This window comes from Cyanistes caeruleus, chromosome 19 (assembly GCF_971803275.1).
Source record: "Cyanistes caeruleus chromosome 19, bCyaCae1.hap1.1, whole genome shotgun sequence".
NCBI classification, from domain to species: domain Eukaryota; kingdom Metazoa; phylum Chordata; class Aves; order Passeriformes; family Paridae; genus Cyanistes; species Cyanistes caeruleus.
The window spans coordinates 5,143,769-5,159,201 of record NC_141719.1 but is presented as its reverse complement, the minus strand read 5'-3'; the positions used below and the strand labels follow the sequence as shown (position 1 = coordinate 5,159,201).

At 54.1% G+C, this 15,433-nt stretch overlaps 1 protein-coding gene across 11 annotated transcripts in view; it reads right to left on the bottom strand.

Moving 5' to 3' along the window:
* The window catches only part of CASKIN2 (CASK interacting protein 2), a 76,861-nt gene that overhangs the window by 27,699 nt on the left and 33,729 nt on the right, over positions 1–15,433 (bottom strand). For 5 of the 11 annotated variants that reach the window (XM_086856767.1, XM_086856772.1, XM_086856771.1 and 2 more), the window contains exon 2: positions 2,745–3,451. The exons of 1 other annotated variant lie outside the window; for it this stretch is intronic. In XM_086856767.1, coding sequence (XP_086712893.1) covers positions 2,745–2,838 — 94 coding nt within the window. In that variant the 5' untranslated portion in view covers positions 2,839–3,451. Of the gene's footprint in view, positions 1–2,744; positions 3,452–5,434; positions 5,741–15,433 lie in introns of those variants that run through there. 5 more of the 11 variants (XM_086856769.1, XM_086856777.1, XM_086856765.1 and 2 more) reach the window with 4 other exon arrangements.

Here is a 15,433-nt window from a genome sequence, read left to right as displayed (position 1 = left end):
TCACACCAGTTTGCTCAGCTGCTGCCCTTTCTTTGCACTTCGCACACGTTTAAACAAAAACCTTCACCACTCCCTTGAGGAAGGCAAACAGTGAGTCCAGCTCCCATCACCTTCCACAGCTCTTCCAGGCCCTGGTTATCGCAGGGGCACCCCCATCCCCATCCCCATCCCCTATCCCTTGATTCTGCATCCAGGGATGGGGACACCCAAACTTTGCTGGGCACCGTCCAGCTCCAGGAGCTGTTGCCCCTGAGATCCTTGGCCAGAGGGGCTCTGCCTCTCTCCTCTCCTGGGAGCCCCAGCCCCTCGGTGCTGGCCCTGGCCGGGCCAACTGGTGCATTGTTGGTGAGGGCAGCAGCCCAGGGACGTGATTGATTGCGGGGGAGAGAGGCCAAAGCCGTGATGGGTCGTTTAACAATTTCAATTAAACTCTGCAACGCTCCCGAGGCAGAGGGGAGGGGAGAGGGAGAAGGAAAATAAAAAGCGGGATGTTTCCATTGCCAGGGAACCTCAGCAAAGCACGGCTGGCCCGGCAGGAGCAGCCTGGCTCTCCCAGACCAGAACCCCCTCCCTGTCTGCAGGAGTGACCACGGCGTCGTGCTGATGTCCCCTTCCCACAGGCAGGACAACTGCCCTCGCCTGCCCTTTCCCTCCTGGCTCCTGCCCCCAAAAATCTTGTCCCTGCCCACCCCAGCACCTTGGAATGAGAGGTGCCGTGACCCACTTGTGTGGCGGCGCTTGCGCACCGAGAATATTAAACAACGTGTCCCTGAAGTTCCCGCTGCTGGGACTGGCGCTTGGATTTTGCTTACGTGCGGTGACTTTTTTAGGCACAGGAAGCCCCAGAGGGCTGATCACAGCGATCGAGCTCCCAATCCACTGAGACAGCAGAAGGACTCTTAGAGGGATTTAAAAAAATATATTTGAAAAAAAAAAAAATCAAAAAAAAAAAAATCAGCATCTCAGCCTGTCATATGGAAAAGGCACTTTAATGAGCAGCAAAGGCAGCAAATGCTTGGCTCACACGCCATCGGTGAGAAGAGGGAGAGGGAACCATAAGGGAAGGGGAGCAGTGGTGCCCTCCATGCCAGGGATGAGCCTCCAGGACCAGGCAAGCCCCCCAGCAGGACAAGCATAGGAGCCCCACTGAGGGCTTGCAGCAGTGGCCTTGGAGGGGTCAGGGTTTTTTGGCCCCTCCTTATAAAGGAATAAAATAAAAATAAGCCAAGGGAGCTGCTGATGCTGCTGCAGTGGGGGAGTTAAACACACATGTTCACGTGGGTGCCCCACAGCTGCAGGGAGGGGAAGACTCCAGAGAGAAAACAGACGGGATTGAACTGGGAGAGAGTTACCGGAGGGTACGGGAGAAAACAAGTGTGACTTCACCCCTCTGGCTGTGCAGGAGGAAGAGAGCCATGAGCACCCCAGCCTGCACACACTGCTAGGCCATGGGACACCAGCTCAGGGGACAGGGCTATGTCAGCCAGCAGAACACTCATGTCCTGATATTGCCTTGGGGGTGTCCTTCAACCCACCCATATGGGCAGACTGCTCTTGTCCAGCTCAGGGATCCTGTACAGGCACAGTCCCTGAGCAGCAGAGGCAATGACACCCAGTACCTTCACCCAGGGGAGGGGCACCAGATACCTCTGTTCTGGGGAGGAGGCAGCTCCCAGCCCTTCTGAAAGTCCAGCAGTTGAGATTTACAAAGTTCTGGCCCCAGTCAAATCTTTCCAGTAAATGACCCAGGGGAGCTGATCCCCTCCTCACGTTTTATAATCCTCAGCCTAACTCAGGTTTCTCCGCGCCAGCCTCTCTGCTCTGAGCTGCTCCTAAGAAGCCTTAAAGCTTCCCTGCCTGAGTTTCCCCTCTCCCTCCTCCAGACAGCTTATTCCCCTTCAGCTTTCCCACACACTCCCACGAGACCCCCCACGATGAGCAGCCTTGGCAGGGGTATCCACACTCCCACAGCCCAGGGAGCCAGGGCACACCTTCCCCCAGCCAGCCAGACAACTGGGTGATAATATAATAGGGCATCAAGAGCCCTTTTATTTACTTTTCCCAGTTTCCTTCTCTTGGTCTGTCAGAAGAAATGACCAGGAGCTCAGCTCTATGCAAGGGCTCTGTGGCACTGGCCACAATCTCATCCACCTTTCCACCCTCCCTGTCTCCTCCAAATGCCATGCAGCATCTGCAGGACCCCAGTGCCCTTGGGGACCCCTCCCGAGCTCTCTGTTTGCTCCAAGCTCTGCTTGCTGCTGACCTTTCTGAGAGCACAGGCAAGAAAACAGCCCTGCTGAAGGGTTAAACATTACCAGACTGAAATTCAAGGCTTGACGATTGGTTCCAGTCGACTGGCCGGGATGATAATTTTTCACAAGATAAATAAGGCTGGGAGTGAGCAGTAACCGCTAAAGACCCTTTGTAGCAGCGTCCCCCCCAAAGCGGTTCACTTCCCCCCGCCACGGCTGCTTCCCTTCACCCATCCTGCTCCGTGGCCCACACTCCAGGACCCTGGCCCAGAGCCCAAGGAGAACCCCAGCTCAGCTGTAGGATTGCTTACAGCCCGGTCATTCATCCGCACGGGCTGCGCTCGCACTCCCGCATCCAGCCGCAGCGTAACTCGTGTGCTGGGGGTCAGAGCCAGCACCCTGGCTTGGCCAGCACTGACACCTGCACCCCAGGACTGGCAGGAGTGCCCAGCCAGGGGGAGGGAGCCCACGGCTCTCTGCCCAGGTACTCACTGCTCTTGGACGCCTTGATCTTGGCCACCAGTTTCTGCACGCCAGGTATGTCCCCGTTCTTCACGGCCTGGATCAGCTCCTGCTCGCGCCCCATCGCAGGCAGGTGGGGGCAGCGGCAACGTAGAAACACTCAGATCCCAGAGGTTTATAAAGCCATGGAAATAAGCCCCTAATTCCTCAAAACACACTTTGATGAGAGATGAAATCCAGGAAGAAAGACACTTTACAATCCCACAGGGCATAAAAACCAGAAGGAAGAAGTCTTTCTGTTAAGGTCAGAAGTCCCTTTCTGCATCAGGAGGAGCAGGACACTGATGGGGTTTGGTTGGAGAACATGCAATCATTTAAAACAAAAAATACTTCAGTGCTTGGGGACAAGCTCCTGGCAGCACCAGAGCTCCACGAGACAAAGCCAGGCAGCTCGGGGCAGGGTGTCCAGCACTGGCAGCATTGGGATGCCCTCAGCCTCTCACAGCACTCCTGGAGCCTGAGGTGTCGTGCTTTGCTCCCTTCAGCAGGCTCTGCTGCATTGATGAGTCCCTAATTCTTCCCAAAGGGATTATGGGCTCGTTGCCATCTGGAAGTTATAGATCCTCCCTCTCTGGTGCTCATTAGCCCCTTCGTTTTGGCATTCCTCTCGGTGACGGCACTGCAGGCACGCTGGGGAGCCCCGAGCACAGCCGAGCCCCGGCACGGCAGCCTGGGACCTGCGGAGGGAAGAGCAGAGTCAGCCCCCAAAGGCCATTTACCTCCCGGCTCCGTCGCGACAGCTTTTGTATCCATGCCGAAGAACGAATACTTTGACTATATTTAGTCCTGGAGGGACTTGGCTCATCCTTATGTTAAATGGAGAGGGAAGAACCTGTGGAGGAAACCTCCTGAGGGTGCTGCCCCTGGAGCAGGACAGGGGCACAGCTCCTTCCCTGCCCTCCCAGGGCCACACACACACCACATCCTCCCTAAAGGCAGCACACAGGGTTGGGGCACATGACATCTCCCCCTCTCCTTTTCTCGTGGCAGCACACAAGGGATGGAGCTGGGAAGGTTTAACCAAAGCCCTCTCCAGCCCATGGGAGGGTCAGCCTGCCTCGCACTCTTCTCCTGTGCAAGGATAAGCCCTCACCCTCCAAACTTCCCGGGATGCTCAATGCTCTGGCACCCAAGACATTTCTTCACCAGTTCAGGAGCTCTCTCTGGCCCCAGTGAGGACCTGGGTGTAATTCAGCAGGACAACTGTGCACAGAACAGGATCGAGGCCATATCCTGCCCAGCCAGGGTACCCTGGAGAGGGCACAGGGTCCTACAGAAGCAGTTCACATGTCCCAGCCTGTGCTCCCACACTGCATCTGGGCTGCCCAAACTGTGTGGCAAGAAAATCCCTCCTGGTTCAGGGCCATGCATCTGGCAGGCTGCTCTGACACCGGGGAGGAGCGTGCGTGCAGGAGAGCAGGGAGCACACACCGTGCCAGCCGCAAGGCCATCGCCACATCACCCCACAACTTCTCCTCTGCCCACCCAGGACAGATGGGCAGCTCTGGTTCCCCCAGTCATGGCTCAGTGGAGTCTCCCTTCCCAGAGCGCTCGCCCTCCACGGTTTACATAACAGTGGGTGTCGCTTCCTCCGAGCAATCGAGGTCACTGTTCGGAGCAGGGAAATCACAGGGAAGACAAGGCAACAGTGACAGGTCCTGTTGGGGTGGGGGCAACACCAGAAGGAGAATCCTGTGGCATAGCATTGCTCAGCCAGGAGCTGCAGCTGCCCATAAACACGGCTCATGACTTCCCCATGTTCCAGCGCTCCCCAGGGTGCAGCAGCACAGGGCAGATGAAAAGATGATCCTCAGGTACTGCCTTAGCTGGTGCCCGCCAGGTCAGCTGCCACCTCCCCTCGTCCTGGGGAAGTTTACCTACCTCACAACAAAGTTTCAGCCACTTGACTCAGACTAACCTCTCGCCGCAAACAAATCCCCTCCCGAGATGCCCCTGCGTCCTACCGTCTTCAGAACTATTTCGTTTAACCCTGTGCACTGCATCCAACTCTGCGCTGCTCCTCAGGAGCGCTCACAAGCAACGAACGCGAGGCGGGTGAGACGAATTCGTGTTTGAAAAGTCTGTCCGGCCTCACTCGGGAAACGGCCCCGGTGCTGCTGCCTCGGCTCCCGGAACATGCGGGGTCCAGGGGGACCCGCAGCTCCCAATGCCGACCTGCACCTCCGCAGCCTTTCCAGAGAGGAGCAGCGAAGGTAAAATTCGAGAAACGCACAAAGCTGGAAAAGCGACAGCAAAACATCCCTCCCACACGAGCAGAGATGAGCCTCCAGCCCAGGAATTCACCTGGAGAACCAAACTATCCCAAACATTCCCGCAGCCAACGGCAGCGCCGGGGAAGAAAAAAGGAGGGCGAGGAGGAGAAAAACCCCCCAAATAAACCCACAGCAGTTACGTAAGTGGCGGAGGAAAGATGCAAAGGAGCCGAAGGCACCCAGCCGAGTCCCGAGGGGCGGCGGGGGCAGCTCGGTTCCCCCGGGCGGCTCCGGGCGGGCACAGAGGGGGCCCCGGCCGCGCCCCCGCCCCGAGACCCCCGGGCGGGGCGGCTCCTTCCTCCGGGCGCTCTCGGGGGGATTTCTGCCCCCACCGAGGCGAGTTGTTCCGCGGCTCCTGGGGCGAGTTGTTCCGCCGGCCCCACTCACCTGGCGGCGCTCCCAGCCCGCCGCACCGGGGCGAACCGAACCGCGCCGGGGCGAACCGACGGCACCGGAGCGGACCCGCCCACGCCGTGCGGAGCCGCTCCGGAGCGCGGAGCACCGAGCACTGCCGAGCCCGGCCCGGCCGCAACTTCCCGAGCCGCGCGGGGCGGGAGCGGGGCCGGTACCGGAGCGCAGCCGCGGGTCCCGGCTGGCAGCGGCGCGGCACTCGGTAAAGTCCCGCTCGGGCCGGCCCCGTCCCGGCAGGAAATCCCTCCCCGGCCCGGCCTGATTGGAAAAGCCCGGCGGGTTGTGCGGCGGGGCCGGGCCGGGGCTGCTGTCACTCACCGTGATGCGGCGTCGAGCGGGGCAGGGAGCGCTCCGCCCCCGGCCGGGGCTGCCCCGGGCTCCCGGGCATCGGCTCGCTCGGAGCGGGGTCCGGCTGCACACACAGCGCGGCCCGGGACCGGCGGCGGGGAGCGGCACCGGTGTCCTACGGGACCGACGCGATGCTCCGGGACCGGCGGGGTTCGGGACCAAGCTGGTGGGAGGTTCCCCATTCTCCATCCAGGACTGAGCCAGTGGTTCGGGACCGGCTCCCTTGGCAATCCTCCATCCTCCTCTGTCCAGCTCCGAGCCGGTGGTCGGGGACTGGCGGAGTACGGCACCGAGCCGGTGCTTGATCCGGGATTGGTCCGGTGCTACAGGACCGGTCTCGGAGAGAGGTTTCCCGTCATGGATTCAGGAGCAGCACGGTGGTCTGGGAATCAGCCCTCCCCAGTTCCAGCCCCAGCCCTCCACCCCCAGCCTCCTTGGCAGAGGGGCTGCATAATGCCACTGATGGCACCCGTGGGACCAAAATCCATTGGTCCCCAGCTGTCCAAGCCCAAAATAATCCTACTGTCACAAAGCACTAAAACTACCAAAAATCACCCATTTCTGCCAATCTTCAGCAGAAACAGCAGAGGCAAGTGCTCCCTCGAGCACAGTTCTTTTAAAACAAGAGATTGCCTAATAAAGCTGGACAGTTTTGTTGCATGATACCACTGGATTATCATCAACTAATCAGATTAAAAACACATGGAGGCTTGGTTTTATTCACTAAACGGCCAGCCTGCAGCTCCCTGGGGGAGTTACAAAGATCCCACACCTCTTCAAGCCAGGCCCCGAGACATTTCACCAAATGATGGTTTCATGAGCAATCCCAATGAGGGGGGATCCTCAGCAAGGAGGAGGGACTGACATCTCCAGACACACCCTGTCTTTTCAGATCGGGAATAAAGAGATTATTATGCATATCTAATTATAAATGTCAACATTTTATGGCTGCTATGCTGAAGCACGAAGCTCTAAGAAGCCCAGCTAGAAAGGGCTGTGAAGTGAAAGGTCTTGTTATTCCCCCTCTGAGTTTTTCCAGAGCTTGTAAAGCGCAGTGACATTTATAATAATCCCCTGAATTTATGCAGCACCTTTTGTCCTTTTAAGGATCTTAATTAAGCTTTGCAGTTCCCTGAGCACAGACTAAACCCACTTTGCAAAAGAGGAGCCCAGGTCCTGCTTTGTACAAAATGTGTGTCCCATTTCAGGCAGGGGAAGGACTTTTTCACCCCAGCAACCTCTAGCACATGCTGTTAAACCACAGTAAGGGCACAGCACCCTGACATCCCCAGCAAAAAGTTGTGCTGCTGCAGCCACTCGTGTGGCTAAAGCTGGGTAATTCAAACTTTGATCTCCGGTGTCACACAAACCTTTTAAATGGAGGGTGCCACTGGAGGAGTTTACTAAAAATCAACAATTTCTAGTGCAGCCTTCAAACCTTTAACCATATATTGGCAGTCCTGACACTGCACTGGAGCCCAGCACCTTCCCTTGATGGCCCTGCTTGCAGGGAGTGGAGCTGGAAGGAGCAGGCAGCAGCCCCCATTTCCCTCCATGAACCCCACTTTTCCAGCCATTCTTGAAGGCAGAACAGCTGGTTGGTGACACCAGCACAAACAGCTACCAGTGGCTTCAACTGTGTCCACCTTGCAGAGCTGACACATCCTTCCCATGACATTTATTCCACTGCCTGCAGAGCAGGTGCTGAGAGCATCGACTGAATTTTCTCTGCAGAGTAAGTTCTTTAACAATTCACCCCCTTCCATGCACCAGTACGAGATGTTTTAGAGTCTAGGGGGTTTCAAGGTGCAGGCACAGTTGTGTGGCCAGCTCTGCCCTCAGCCTCTGCAGAAAGGTGCCCAAGGCAGCACTGACTTGTGTTCCCCACTTTGGGCGAGGGGCCTGGGGGCTCCAGCTGCTTCAGGCTGCTCATTTCTGCAGGACCCCGGTTCCTGCTTGCAGCTCTTCAGGTCGATGTTGCCATCTAGAGGTCCCTGCTACAGCGATCGTCTCCTTGTAAAGTATTGGGAAGGATGTTGTGTTTTTTTTTTTTAAATTCAGTGCAACAGTTCAAAGCAGTCTTTTTAGGTTAGCCCATGTCTTGAGTGGCTGCAGCTCATCCTGGCTTGTCTCGCAGCCCCTGCAGCTGTGCAAGCCCCTCCTCTCTAATCTGACATTATTTTGAGATGAATTTGCTGTCCAGCATGGACGCAGCCACATGGGCAGAAGCAATACACACAGTGGCATCCACAGCAGCTTCATGGCCAGTGCTGGCTCCAGGTGAGGCTGGGACAGACATGGCTCCAAATTTTGGACTACAAGACTCCCACCCCCAGATCTCACCCATGAAAACCAAACTTAGAAGTTCATGGCTGTTTCATCCCCACTGAGTGGGCAGGAGGTCTGTGAAGGCCTGTACCAGACATCCGAAATATTTTAAGTATGTTATGAAGCAGCTGGATGGAAATACACTTCTCTCCTTTCAGCTGTGGCTCAGGCTTCTCTTTCACTGCTGTTTTTAAAAGTGTGGCCAGATCAACTCAAAGCCTTGCTGCAATCCCAGGGCTGCATCTCAGATCTGGGCAGGAGGAGGCTCAGGCAAAAAAGGGAGCAAGGGCAGTTTGATGCCGATGGCAGACAGGGTTGATTCCCTGGATGGGTGTGCAGACACCACTGCCCAAACACTCCCAGATCAGGGTCAGCAAAGGGCTGATGTCTGGCACCTGCACAAGGGCAGCACCACCGTGGCAGAGGCAGTGCTGGACCACAGGATCTGTCCTGCGGGGAGGAGAGTGCAGGCTGAGAATGAAGCAGGGTGAGGAAGAGCCTCTCCTGCACTGAATCAGGCCATGCCAGAAAGCAGGTTATTGCCCAGATTTAAAGCCACCCACAGGAGCCCTTCCTGCAGCTCCTGACATCGATTCACACATTACCTGGCTCCCTGAGCACTGAGGGGTGATGGGTGCCCCACTGCTGGGCTTTGCTCTTGTCCTTAAGCAACCCAGCAAGTCTCTGATCCTCAGAAGTCACATCCTGTCCCCATGGAGCCTTTCCTGTACAGGCATCCATCTCCTGCCACATTACATCCAGGCCAGGCATTTCCCACCCTGCTCAGCACTCCACCTCGTCAGCACCAGTGTCAAGGGCAAAGGGAGAGCAGCATGGAGGATTTGGGCACAAAGGTGCTTACACAGGTATTTACTCCATTGCCTCTTACACACCCTCCTGGCAATAGCTGCTGCTGGAAGCAGTCCAAGGAGATGAATCAGGGGGCTTGATCAAGAGAGATGCACTGCCCACAAGGAGGAGGAGGAGGAGGAGGAGGAGGAGGAGGATCACAGCTCACTGGCAGACAAAGGTTTGGGCTGGTTTGGCCCCAGATATCTCCTATCATGCCACAGCACAGCTGATGCCTGCAGCTGCCACCAGATGGGCTCCAGTGCTGGGATACATCCCAGCCCCAAGCCAGAACCTGGACACAGCTCCATGAACGCATGACCTGTGAAGCTGAACATCAGCCATAGTATGAAATGCAGCAGTGACTGCCCTCATCAGAGCTGGTGGGACCTGCTGCTGGCAAAGAGCTACAGAAACCCATCCAGCTCTCAGAAAGGTAGCAGGGCTTGGTGGTTTAGGAAGATCTACTTTGCTAGTATCTTTTGCAACAAATAGTTTCCCCTCACAAGAGTAATCAGGTAACTAACCCTTTGCTATGTTATTCCACGGCAGTCCAGCTCTGAGCTCCCTTTAAAAGCATCTCCACAGCCCCGGATCAAAAGCCAGGAGTTACAACCCACACCAGCCCCTTCCCCAGCACAGCAAACCCAAACTCTTCCCCTGAATCCCTGTGGGAACTTGGGCAGGTTCTGGCACAGGGCTCCTTCCCACGTGCCAGTTCCTGGCTCCCTCTGGACTCACCTCTCCAGGCACATGTGAGCTGCTGCTTGCACTGTCCTCCTCACCCTGCCTTCCTCTTCTTCCTCCTCCTCCTCCCTGTGCTGACAGTCACTTCTTTCTGGTCTTGTGCCTTTCTTTTCTCTCCGTCTCCCTTGCTTAGTCCCTCACTCAGGAAATTAAAGATAATCCTCCCTTTTTTTGCAGCCGGATTCCCTGTTTAACATTCGCTGCATGTGCTTGCACTGATTCAAAACGGGATTAGACTTTTTGTTGCTTTGATGTCAGTTGGGCTTTGCACTTAAGGCAGAGGGGGGAAAGAAAATGTCTCTTAACAAACCTCTTGGATTCCACCCATCCACTTGCATCCATCCTGGAAATGAAGGTCAGGCACATTTACCTGCAGAAACTGAGCCCCCTTCCAGAACTGATGTGGGGGGAATAAACCAACTCACAACTGCAGCATGCACTCCTTATTCTCTGGAAACACCCAAATTTCGCTCTGGCTCCACTATCATCCAGCTGTGTGGAGGATGAATGGCTCCCATGAGGAGGGAGGTGTCATTAATCATCAGAAAACCACAACTTGTTGGCTGTCAGTGGATATTGCAGCTCCAGCTGCCGTGCAGCAGGGAGCACGTGGGCCACCGGCATCGCTCCAACAGACCAGGGCTCAGGGCTGCCCGCTGGGAATGCCCCGAGCTGCTCATTTCTAAGGGGGAAGCAGGTGCTGCAGGGTGGCTGTGCTGGAAATCCATATCCTGCTCCCTGGGGTGTGACATTTGTGCAGTGGCACAGTCCAAAACTTTCCTGGGCATTTCCCTCTGCTTCCTCAGGCCTGAACTTCTGCCCCTTTGGAAGATGAGGTTTTGGGGTCACTGCTGGTCCTTCCAACACCAGTACTAAGCAGATGAAGAACATTTTTCTCATGTTGCCTGAAAACATCTTGCTTTGCTTCCAAGACACCACTCCTTCAGTCTATGATGTCCAAAACAGCACAGTTCAGAGCTGGAACAGGATCTCACACCAGAAAAGAGCCTTTTACAAAGAATTCTGCAGAGCCATGGCCAGGGCTGGGATGTGACAGTGGATCCTATTCCTGCTTATCCAGGACAGCCCTTTCCCACAGTCTCTAGAGCCTCACAGGTGGCTTCTGCTGCCTGATGCTCCTTCTTTCATTCTTACCAGAGTTTCCTTTCACAGGCAGCTGGGCCTCCTCTGGGGGCTGCATAACTGGAGATGTTCCAATGTCCCTGAAACCATCCCAGGACCTTCTGCAGGTTGTTTGGAAGGGCAGCTCCATGGATAAGCACAATCCAGCCGTGACCAGAAGGTACCTCACCCAACCCTGAGCCCCTAGGGATACACAGCCAGCAAAAGCAGAGCAGAACTGGGGACACACCTAGGCAATCCTGGGGCTCTGGCATCTGTAATCCCTGTCACCCACACCACATCGCTGTGCTGCAGCCCTGACTGGCACTGCCACCACGTCGGGCTTCCTCCAGGACTGCCCAGGGACTGGGGACGTGCCTCTGCCAAGAGCACAGTGTCTAATCCATTTTGCCTGGTGCACACTCACAGACTTGATTAATGTCTGCAATGAGCTCCATCCATCATCGGGGAGTAAAGGAGATTAACTCTGCAGCACGCCTGCCTTGCGTTGATCCCATTCTCCAGGCCCCCTGATTAATGGCGAGGCCGCCTTATCTGCCAGGCCAGGAAACACGAGTATCCGGGTTGCCTGTGGATGAAGGGAAGCTGTGAGAGCTCGGGAGCAGACGGGACAGTGCTGGCACAGCCACGGCACGCTCTGCCATTGGGGCCATGCTGCTGCACCTCTGCTCTCCATCCCTACTGATGCCTCCATTCCCATTGCTCCCTCTCTTCCTCCCTGGCCCATCACAGCCACGCTAACGGGGATGGCTGGAAGGAGAGCAGCAATTGGAGCACTGATGCATCCATGCAGGAATGCACGGAAACCAAAGTCTGGGGCTCCATTTTCCCTCAATGGGTCAGCAGCGAGGATGTCATTCCCCATCCATAGAGGGAATTTGGATGAGTTGATGTGGAAGCCTGGAATAACCCAGGCAAATCCCCTCCTGGGGGTGGGGGCGAGGCTGCAGCTGACCGGTGCTGCGGAGAGCGGCTGCTCGGCCGAGCTCTTCCCGGGAGGACACGCGTCTAAAGTGGATGCAGGGAATTAACGGTGCCATCTGGATTGGCTCCAGCTCCTGCCCCTGGCTCGCTGCTGATGCTTCATTAACAGTTCCCTCCTTTCAGCTCCGTCTCCTCGGCTTCTGCTGCGATCAGCTGGGCTGGAGTTTTGTTGTCTTGGGTTTTTTCCAAATGGAAATTATTTCTCATTTCTTTTAACAATCAGGACAGAGGGAAAGAGACAGGAGAGGAAGGAGTTTCTAGGAGATGAAAGGGCAGGATTAAGGACACGGCTTTCACTTTGTTATCCCTCCAGTGTGGGTAAGAAATTCCTTTCAGAAGAAGGCTTTAATTAACTATGATTTCTGATGAGAATAAATCCTGGACCTAGAGATAGGTCTGGCTTCTTGGGTCTGCTGACAACCCCAGCTGCAACCTCAGCAGCCCAGATTCATACACACACACACACGGTCTAATACAAAACTTAGCACATTTTAAATGGCTTTGCAAAGGCACTGACTGTCACTCCAGTCAGGAAAACAAGGATCAGAATAAAAAAACCCAGGCATTAGCAGGCCACTGTGCACAGTGCCAGTGGAAAGATGATCTGAGTGTGCTGAGCCACGGTGCTATGGTGGCTCAAGATGTGGGAAGGGACCTTTTGCACAGACTAATAACCCAGGGCAGGAGGCAGTAGAAATATCTCTGTTGCCTTCTGGACCAACAGCCCTTCTCACACAGCAGGAAAAATCAGGGGGAGAGGAGAGAAAGATGCCCAGTGGCAAACTGGGACATTTAGGAAGCATTGCAGTGATGTATCCGCATCTTCCACTGCCACAAAACCCTCCAGGAACAGAGTCAATCAAAAATAACATTTGGGGCTGATTTTTATCCAGATGAACTCTCTCCAAATATTTTAAGGCAACCAGCAAAATGGCCAGCTTCTGCTTGTTTAACCCTTCTCCTGGAACCTGCACTGATTCTGAAAGAAAGCACCATTGGAGACACCATCTTTTCTGTGAGCTTGACCTGCAAAACTGGATGTGGTACTTGGTCTGTTCATCTCCAGCATCACCCTGCTCACCTCCCTGTGCCCTAACTCTGTCCTGACTCACTCAGTGTTTCTGCAGCTCAGCTTTCTGTGTAGATCTGGACTTGAAAGGTGAAGAATCCACAGAGGTTTCCAGAGGAAGCCTCAGCTCTAGTTTACACAACAGTAACTCCTGCCAGGGAAACATCACAGCAGGTCCCTCTGAGAATCACATTTACCTTTTTCTGAGCCATGTTAAACAGGGAGCTCACACTGAACCCACATCTTGCTCCTCTCCCATCTCTCCAGCTAATGAACTCCCAGCTGATAACAAATGCTGGCTCCTGTTGCTGGAGCATCTGCCTCTGCTCTCAGCGCTTAACAGCCCAAGAGGCAAAGCGCTTTACCGATTATTGTTTTCATAAGTGAGCATCATTTTACTTTTTCATTATCATTTTAAAAGGTTCCCACCTCTTCCACTGCCCTGAGCCACTGCCTCCAACCCCAGCAGATGCCTCTGTGCCCTGCAGTGGCACAGGGAGCATATGGTTGGTTTCCCTGGGGGGAACTGGAGAGGAAAGGAACATCTGCCTGCTCCAGCGACCCAGCTGCTGAGGTGAGCAGAGCTTTTCCTGCAGGTTTGTGTCAGGAGGGTTTCCTATCCCATGCTACCACTACTAACAGCCCCCTCGTTGGTCCCACTTGTGATTTAATTCCTTATTGATTTTACAGATTTTGTGCTTGTTCACATCTTCTGCAAATTAAAAATTTCCTGTGACACGCTGTATCAAATGTTTTACAGGACTTCAGATAGATTAAAAAAATCAACTATTACTGCTTTCTTCCCCCCCCACCCCTTCTCAGAACTAGGCAGCAGGATTGCAGTCTCTGGTTATAAAACACCACTTTTTTTATTAGTTCTGTCATAAATCCTTACACTTGGATTTGCAATTCCATGTGACAGCTCTTTCCAGACACCAAATGGAGTTTATCTCGTTTCCCTGACTTGAACCTCTCAGGATTTTCCCTTTTGCTTCATCTTGGATCTGTAATTTCCATTTCCAAGCTAACAACATCCTAATTCTCATTGAAAAGAAGGATGGCATAGCACTCATTTTGGGTTAGGCAGACACCAATTCTTGGTCATCAACCCTCCCCATCAACCCTCCTGCTCTGTCTCCTTGAGCTCCATGAACAGCTATCCACAAGCCACAAAACTTTTTTCCCCCCTCTGTTCAGACTCAGGAGGAATTCAGGTTACAGCTGCCTTCTCCTTGTGCTAATGCCTGTTCTTGTAAAAGGGAATCAGTGATTAACAACAAATACATACCCTGAGGCAGGATTTGTCTCCCTGAGGGCACCTGGCTGTTCCTGTCCAACATGTGCTGGCATCTTCTTATCTCAGACAAGAACGGGATCTGCCAGTTTCACCAAGCACACATCCACATCCCTGACCTCAGCACATCACTGTCCCAGCCCTGGAGCCCACCAGCCTCTCACAGAGCAAGTCCTGCTTAGCCCCTTGTTATTTTTGGCTGTGCCTTTGTCTCTGGGATCCTCTAACTTTTAGCAATGAAAACAAAATGACAGAAGGTGCTGCCCTGGCCTTCGGCTCACTGAGAGCAGTGGGATGGGCAAAGGCTGAGGTATTAAACCTCAAATTAGCTGTGTGGGACTGGAATGAGCCAGGCAGCTCAGACCTGTCATTTCAAGGGCAGGAACTTGCAGGGAGAGGGGAGGTAATCATCTAGTTTCAAATAAATGCCCACTTTGTGTTAATTAATTAGAAATCCAGCACAGATAACAGAAGAGCTTAGATGACCATTTAGCTGAAGAATTCCTGTAAAGCCACATGTGGCTATTGAGCAGCTGAGACAGGAAATTCACCTGCTGCTTTCATTAGAGATGCTCACGTCTAAGAGAAAGCAGAGCCTGGGAGTTGGGAAATCAGGAGTTTGCTCATGGCTCAGGCTCCTTGCTCATTAATACCAGCTCAGGGCAGAACTGGATCACGCAGTAGCACCGACCTGAATCAAGTTAGGCACCAACACAACATGTGCTTCTTTCCAGCCTGCCAGGCCATACATACAGCTGTGCACATCTGGATCAATGACAGCAGCACCTGAGTCACCACCAAGTTGCCTTCACAAACCCACTCCTCCAAACATTTGACTTTTCTGTATTTAATTTTTTAATCAGGTCGTTACATTCAGTACACATCCCTCTGTGAAGATACAAATGTGCTGAGATAGACATTGCAGGAAGATGGATAAGATGCTGCCTAAGTCAGGGCGGTTGTAGAGAGAATTGCTGTCAATTTTTGACCTCAAGCTCAGCATATGGTGTTAGGGAAATTATTTAAGTTTGCTATCACTTTTCATCTACAGAGAAGGAAAATGTGGCAAAGACACATTTTCCAGAATCAAGGGAGATAAAATGGAACAGCAGTTGGAGACCACTTTACCAATCTTGCCTGGAAAGGAGGGAGGCTGATGTGCAGCTATCAGACAAAGACAGCACTCAGCCAGCATGGACGGTTGATGCACCAT